General features: G+C 47.3%; 1 protein-coding gene across 1 annotated transcript; it reads right to left on the bottom strand.

Moving 5' to 3' along the window:
* Nucleotides 1-1765: 1765 nt before the first annotated feature.
* LOC311371153 (mitogen-activated protein kinase kinase kinase kinase 4-like) lies at nt 1766-8166 on the bottom strand. Its single transcript, XM_084489368.1, has 6 exons — nt 8033-8166; nt 7260-7360; nt 6505-6654; nt 4527-4686; nt 3017-3156; nt 1766-1977 (listed from the first exon to the last, which is right to left on the bottom strand). The coding sequence occupies exons 2-6, from the start codon at nt 7269-7271 to the stop codon at nt 1894-1896; spliced, it is 546 nt and encodes a 181-aa protein (XP_084345494.1). The 5' UTR covers nt 7272-7360; nt 8033-8166; the 3' UTR covers nt 1766-1893.
* Nucleotides 8167-8397: the final 231 nt, after the last annotated feature.

Genomic DNA, 8397 nt, shown 5'->3' on the forward strand with positions numbered 1-8397 from the left:
CACACACACACACACACACACACACACACACACACACACACACACACACGACCCTTTGTCTAAAGACAGTAAACTGTTGCCGTCTAGTTAGTTGGGTGGGTGGGGGGGGGGGGGGGGAGTTACATTGATTGCAAAGATAAAATACAATTCTGGGATGTAGGACACCATTCGTGGTGAGTTCCTGGACCTCAAACCAAAAGTTAAAAACATACACAGAGTGAACCCAGGACGTTTCAACGGCCCCAGGAGAGAGTGGGGGGGGGGGGGGGTTTAAAACATCACGACACTGCAACGAGGTCCGATATTAAATCATATTGCTGGTTCAAGCTAAAGTGTTAATACAGTCTTGCAGCGCTCCAGCCATAACGTTTACTTCTCAACCCCCCCCCCGTGAGTGAGTGAGTCCGAGGGATTCCCAAACGTTGACCAATCCGCCGGCCAAAAAGTTTCAAGAGTTCGGAACGAAACTCGCAATATGATGCTTTTTCGCTTTTAGCTACATGATCTTAAAAAGACGTAGAGCGTCGCGCAGAGTCTTTTATACAGACGACGACGGGGGGGGGGGGGGGGCGTCCGCGAGCGGGCGAGGGGGTTTGACAAGAGGTCCGCGTTACAGCACATTCAACTGGTATGATTATTTCTACCTATAGACTAGTATTGAAAAAAATAACAGCCCATCCCGATGAACTTGGTGATCCCAATTCACAGTTTATGCTAGCCCTGATAATGACTGATGTTTCACGTTCATTCCGGGGTTGGTAGGGTGCACCGACAGCGGGGGCGGGGGGGTCGGGCGGGCGGGTCGGTCGGGGGTGGGCGGCGTCAACCGCGTAAGGACCACTGACGTACAGGACAGGTTCGGCTCAAATCGCTTCGCTCACACGAGTTACGACGGTGTGTGTGTGTGTGTGTACCATCCGACAGGGGCTACTACTGTCGAGGTGATGCCTGCCCGAGGTGTATGCTTTATGTACAAGTCAATTCCCCCGTACCCTGTCATTTGAGGAGACACTTATAAAGTTCTTAAAAAGACACACAAACAATGGAACGATGTCGCCCCCCGGTGGATCTCCCCTTAACGGAGAACAGGGTTCAAAAAATATAAGTACGCCGATACAAGGCCCGGGGATTTATGTCAAGCTAGGGTCACACAGGAATACAATTTGGTTGGCGAGTGGCATCTAACGGCCGACAACGCCAGCCCCAGCCCGGGGAGCAGGGCGGGCTTTTCAAAAACAAAACGGTATTAGTACGGAACTGACTTCTTAGCATCCACACGCTCGCGCGCTTTCCATTCGCACACGTCTGCCTTTTTCTCACTTTTACAGACTCTGCCTCGGCCCCCGCCAAACACACACACACACACACACACACACACACAGAAGACTAAGCATTACTATGACACGTATATGTTTACCATCCATGCTACACCACCTCAAAGATGGCCGCCGAAAGAGACGAGGGGAAGGGGGGTGGTGGGGGAGGGTCGTGCTCTGCAAGGAGGGGGGCCGGTTCCATGCTGTCGTGTATGAATACACCCCCCCCCCCCCCGCCCCAAAAACACACTAGACTCCACTAGACAACCTTCCCCACCTCCTCCTCCTCCTCCTACGAAACAGAAATGTCCAATACAGTTCAGTCTATACATCAGCACAGGGTTGTTTGCCGTCTTCTTCGGGAAAGTGTCGTCAAAATCCGTCGGCCGCTTTTTCGTATGTTTGCGTGCGTGCGTACGTTCGTGCATTTGTGTTTTTTTTTTTTTTAAGTGTGGTTTTTTTGTCGTGCCCGCCGCCGCCTGGCCGGCAGGTTTGTTTGGTTGGTTGGTTGGATTCCTCTTTTTTTTTTTCTGTTTAGTTTAGTTTCGTTTCTCTGTGGATGTGGTCGTCGTCATGACTACCAGCTCATCAAAGAGGTGCGTCCGAGGGTCATGAAGTACACCTGGCTGGCGCCGCCGGAGCGCACGGAGGCGAAGAACACCTGTGGCGGGCGGGAGGGAGAAGAGGGACATGAGAGACGTGACGGACGGAGGCCCTCTTCAGTAGAGGCCGCAGCCAACTGTAAACGAGGTCAAATACATCGGGAACTCATTTCTATGGTTCTTCTTCTGGGAACATTTTCAAACCGTTTCCTAAACAACCAAAGCCTGATTTAAGTGTTATTTTTAAAACATTGGCATTCATCCACCGAATTCCGCGACCGTTCTATTTCCCATGATTCATAGCGGCCCGCCGGTTTTTACATTTCTGGTCGAGTGCTGTTTACGTAGTGGCTCGCACATTAGCACCGCTAGCGCATATCTCGAAGGCTACAGCGATAGTTTTAGAAGTTCTATATTATTACGTTAGGGTCAAAATGGAGCAAGCAGAACTCGTCCTCTCACTAAAGTACCGCCAGCTACGTATTCTCACTAAAGTACCACCAGCTACGTATTCTCACTAAAGTACCACCAGCTACGTATTCTCACTAAAGTACCACCAGCTACGTATTCTCACTAAAGTACCGCCGGCTACGTATTCTCACTAAAGTACCACCAGCTACGTATTCTCACTAAAGTACCGCCAGCTACGTATTCTCACTAAAGTACCACCAGGTACGTATTCTCACTAAAGTACCACCAGCTACGTATTCTCACTAAAGTACCACCAGGTACGTATTCTCACTAAAGTACCACCAGCTACGTATTCTCACTAAAGTACCACCAGCTACGTATTCTCACTAAAGTACCGCCAGCTACGTATTCTCGCTTCTAACCGGAAATGGGAAACGGGACTGGTCGTCATGGCAGCGCGCATTGTTCAGCCTGGAATAAGGTGGACAAAGGCGATTTCATTGGCCAGTGTACTCGCGTATACTTGCATAACGCGATCCGATTGGCCAACGCCGCCTGAAAAGTTGAACATTTCTGACGCAACCGAGCCGACAGAACGGACGGGGACCCACAATGCATTTCGAGAGCGCCGCATGCAAAGTCAATGAGACCCGTCGGCGGCGGTGTGAACGCGGCGTCACGCCTCACCTTGTCGTTCCTCTCACAGAGGAACTTGAGCCTCTGGGCCCTCTTGTGCATGAAGACCCCGTCCAGGTGGCCCGTCTCCACCGAGCGGATCTCAATGGCCTTCTCCCCCCAGCCCATAATCTGGTTGGACCTAATGTAGGCTGGGAGTGAGAGAGAGGGAGAGAGAGGGGGGGGGGGGAGAGAGGGGGGGGGAGGGGGGGGGGGGAGAGTGTCAGACAAAGTATTCAGGCCCTGGGTGCGTTAAAGATGACCTGAGTCTGTTCGGTGTGAGCTGTGACCCGAGTCTGTTCGGTGTGTGCTGTGACCTGAGTCTGTTCGGTGTGAGCTGTGACCTGAGTCTGTTCGGTGTGTGAGCTGTGACCTGAGTCTGTTCGGTGTGTGAGCTGTGACCTGAGTCTGTTCGGTGTGTGAGCTGTGACCTGAGTCTGTTCGGTGTGTGAGCTGTGACCTGAGTCTGTTCGGTGTGTGAGCTGTGACCTGAGTCTGTTCGGTGTGTGCTGTGACCTGAGTCTGTTAGGTGTGAGCTGTGACCTGAGTCTGTTAGGTGTGAGCTGTGACCTGAGTCTGTTCAGTGTGAGCTGTGACCTGAGTCTGTTCGGTGTGTGCTGTGACCTGAGTCTGTTAGGTGTGAGCTGTGACCTGAGTCTGTTAGGTGTGAGCTGTGACCTGAGTCTGTTCGGTGTGTGAGCTGTGACCTGAGTCTGTTCGGTGTGTGAGCTGTGACCTGAGTCTGTTCGGTGTGTGAGCTGTGACCTGAGTCTGTTCGGTGTGTGAGCTGTGACCTGAGTCTGTTCGGTGTGTGAGCTGTGACCTGAGTCTGTTCGGTGTGTGAGCTGTGACCTGAGTCTGTTCGGTGTGTGAGCTGTGACCTGAGTCTGTTCGGTGTGAGCTGTGACCTGAGTCTGTTCGGTGTGTGAGCTGTGACCTGAGTCTGTTCGGTGTGTGAGCTGTGACCTGAGTCTGTTCGGTGTGTGCTGTGACCTGAGTCTGTTGGGTGTGTGCTGTGACCTGAGTCTGTTCGGTGTGTGCTGTGACCTGAGTCTGTTCGGTGTGTGACCTGAGTCTGTTCGGTGTGTGCTGTGTACCGTAATAGGGCCATAATAGGCATGGGGCTTGTGTTGTTGACATTGAGGAAGCGGATTACAATTAAAATCGAACCAAACCATCAAACTGGGGAAACGCCCAATAAACGATAAATAGCCAAACTTGGTATGAGTCAGTTATGTATTATATCAAAACTAATGCATAAACCTCGCCCAGCTCAACTCCACAATTTACCGCAGCCTACCTCGAGCACGAGAACACAAACAACACAAGAAGAATAACCCCTCGCTTGACTTTTGAAATTGGCGGCCGTTAGCTACGCCGCCGCCGCCAGCGCTAACACTAGCCAAAGAGGACTCCGGTTTGAGTCCCGCCCGCGGTGGCGGCGGCGGCGGCGGCGGGGAACCTCCGGGGACGGAAGCTCCCGGAGGACTTCCGGTGGTTCTGGGGGCGGTACCCGACGTACCCACGGAGGTGGGCATCTCGCCCCACTGCAGCACCACGTCCTTGGTGATGCGGCCGTAGGTGTTGACGTAGACGCCCTCGTCCTCGTAGCACACCAGCAGCTCGATGCCGTCGGTGTTGGGCAGGATGATGATGGCGTGGGACTGGATGCTGGTCTGGATCTGGGGAGGAAAATCAAACCACGGGGGCTCAGGTCTCATGATCATCATAGATATAGACTGACTAGATATCATAGATAGATATACTGACTAGATATCATAGATATATAGACCGACTAGATATCATAGATATATATACTGACTAGATATCATAGATATATATACTGACTAGATATCATAGATAGATAGACTGACTAGATATCATAGATAGATAGACTGACTAGATATCATAGATAGATATACTGACTAGATATCATAGATATATAGACCGACTAGATATCATAGATAGATATACTGACTAGATATCATAGATATATACTGACTAGATATCATAGATATATATACTGACTAGATATCATAGATATATACTGACTAGATATCATAGATATATACTGACTAGATATCATAGATATATATATACTGACTAGATATCATAGATATATAGACCGACTAGATATCATAGATATATACTGACTAGATATCATAGATATATATACTGACTAGATATCATAGATAGATAGACTGACTAGATATCATAGATAGATAGACTGACTAGATATCATAGATAGATATACTGACTAGATATCATAGATATATAGACCGACTAGATATCATAGATAGATATACTGACTAGATATCATAGATATATACTGACTAGATATCATAGATATATATACTGACTAGATATCATAGATATATACTGACTAGATATCATAGATATATACTGACTAGATATCATAGATATATATATACTGACTAGATATCATAGATATATATATACTGACTAGATATCATAGATATATACTGACTAGATATCATAGATATATATACTGACTAGATATCATAGATAGATAGACTGACTAGATATCATAGATATATACTGACTAGATATCATAGATATATATATACTCACTAGATATCATAGATAGATAGACTGACTAGATATCATAGATATATACTGACTAGATATCATAGATATATACTGACTAGATATCATAGATATATACTGACTAGATATCATAGATAGATAGACTGACTAGATATCATAGATATATATATACTCACTAGATATCATAGATAGATAGACTGACTAGATATCATAGATATATACTCACTAGATATCATAGATAGATAGACTGACTAGATATCATAGATATATACTGACTAGATATCATAGATAGATAGACTGACTAGATATCATAGATATATACTGACTAGATATCATAGATATATATACTGACTAGATATCGCATTCGGCTTCTAAGCATGCGTCAACAATGCCGCCATCTTGCCACGGGGTAACCATGGTAACCACCCACCTGAATGAATGAACGTCGATGGGGCAGAGGCCCTCTCAGTCTAAATCACTCTAAAACGTCTTCTTTTGAGGCAATATTCAAGCGGGTTGGTTTCTGACATAGGTCAGACGTGTAATGATAGTAAAAAAAAAGAAGGTATTTTTAATTTATTTTTAATAGCATTACCACAAACACACGTTTGACCCGACCCGATTGAAGATTTCCTTAAAAAAAGGCGTTTTAGAGTGATTTAGACTGAAAGGACTTCTGTCCCATCGACGTTCATTCATTCATTCAGGTGGATGGTTACCCCGCGGCATTGACGTATATGTTCCACTGATCAGCGCAGCTCAGGCGATATCTAGTCAGTATATATCTATGGTTTGGCACAAGGAATGATTTTCATAGTGACATCACAAGTGGGCGTGTCCACTGGCTTGTCTGTAAATCGTGCCGGAAAAAAAGAAAAAGAATTCGGCAGATATCGGTCGATCACCGAGTGCTGACTGTGTGCACTACTCACGTGCGTGGGCAGGTAGATATCGTAGACGGCGCCGGAGTCCACGTCCACGGCGTGGAAGCCCGAGTACGAGCCGTAGATGACCTTTAACCTCTGGCCCTCCTCCACCGTCAGGTCAACCAGCAGAGGCTTATGCACCAGGTCACCGAAAGACTGCAGGGAATGACAACAAACAAATCTGACTGATCCGACCCGAAGTACCGAACGAATACTCTAAATGAAACGATAGTTTGCACTTGTTGCCGATGGGTTCAGATTGGCTAGGGCCCAGTCCCATTTATCTCCCCTTAACAAGAACACTTGCTTTGAGTGCCCTTAGCTGCAAGTCAGCTACCGAGCTGGCTAGCGTTCGAGGGATGATTCTAAGGGAAAATAGGCACTCCCCCCTTGCTCCCTTGTGTGTTGGGACAACCTACCCCTTCGCGGGATGCGGCTCAGGAGGTAGAACGGGTAGGCTGGTAACCGGAGGGTTGCTAGTTCGCTCCCCTAGCTCCTCCTAGCGAGTGTCGAGGCGTCCCTGAGCAAGACACTTAACCCTAATTGCTCCTGACGAGCTGTCCATCACCTTGAATGACGGTTGACTTCGCCGTCGGTGTTTCAATGTGTGTATTAACCGTCGTTTTGGATAAAAGCATCTCTCAAACGCCCTCAATGTAAATGTAATGTTTCGTGACATCGCAAAAAAGCCCTGTGTGTCCCACTAACCCTTCGTTTTGAGGTTGGCTGCGTTTGATTCCTCTAACGGGGCGCGCTCTTACCTTGAAGGCCATGAACTTGTGGTAGGGTTTGGGCGCCCAGGCGTACACCTCCACAGCGTTCTTCAAAGCCAGCACCAAGAACTTAATCCTCTCATATTTTACTAGAGAGAGCGAGAAGAGCGGGAGAGAGAGAGAAGGAGAGAGAGAGATCTAGGTCAGGCAGGGTAGTGGTGGTAAGACTGTTCGACTCCCAGGACGTAAGGTACTAGGGTTCATTCCCCAAGGTTGGCAGTGTACCCGTGTCCCTTGACCAAGATGTCTAAAAGGTCATGTATCTGAATTCTCTTTAGTGTCTGCAAACGGACTAATGCTGAATTAATTGCTAATGGTAAATGGCTGCATGGTTTATTGAAGGACAAGGTGTTGATGGACAGGGTCTTGGAGCAAAACGACATGAGCCCTGTGTTTGTAGTCCAGCTCCACTGGCAGAGCAAGGCATTATGGGGATCAGAGGTTCAATACCAGTACAATAGAAGAAGAATCTGAATCAGCTTATCAGTTTATCAGTTTTTCCACAGAGTAAAAGACAAGGAATTTGACTTGGTAAAAAAAATAGATGGCTAGTCTTTTCAGGGACCTAATAAATAAGTCATAAAAAGAAAATGAAGTCATACTATGTAAATTGTAATGTTATTATTAATACTGCACTCACAGTATCGTGAGGCGCTTTGGATAGAAGCGTACCCCTCAATAGTGTACTGCGCGTTAAAGCGCTGAGGGCGGGGTTAGACACTGACCGCACCCTCAACATGGAGGCTCTGGGTGGGACGTACCGACTTTGTAGTGGACGCAGCCTTCCAGGTCGCCCACGGTAACCCAGCCCTGCTTCTTCTCCACCTCGGGGTCGTTGTGCAGGATCTTGTTCCTCAGCCACGACAGGTAGTACACACGCAGCTTGTTCTTCTTGCCTGAGGAGCGTGAGAATAATTAGAATAATTAATAAAAAATATAAATTGTAATTGTTCCCAGCATTGATTTACAGACAGTTCAATAAATGTTCCTTTTATAAATTGAGACTTGTAACATTTGTAAGCAGCATTGTGACATTTTTATGATGTCAATCGAGGGAGCAAAAGCAGAATCAGCTCCAAACATCGGCTCAAGAAAATCGGTATTGGCATATCTGTCATCGGCTAAG

This window comes from Micromesistius poutassou, assembly GCF_964030765.1.
Source record: "Micromesistius poutassou genome assembly, contig: SCAFFOLD_5603, whole genome shotgun sequence".
Classification (NCBI taxonomy): domain Eukaryota; kingdom Metazoa; phylum Chordata; class Actinopteri; order Gadiformes; family Gadidae; genus Micromesistius; species Micromesistius poutassou.

Coding starts and splice junctions, on each gene's coding strand:
- LOC311371153 (XM_084489368.1), bottom strand. Junction 4,687..6,504: donor ATATCTACCTGCCCACGCAC/GTGAGTAGTGCA, acceptor TTTCCTCCCCAG/ATCCAGACCAGCATCCAGTC. Junction 1,978..3,016: donor TCTGTGAGAGGAACGACAAG/GTGAGGCGTGAC, acceptor CGCCCGCCACAG/GTGTTCTTCGCCTCCGTGCG.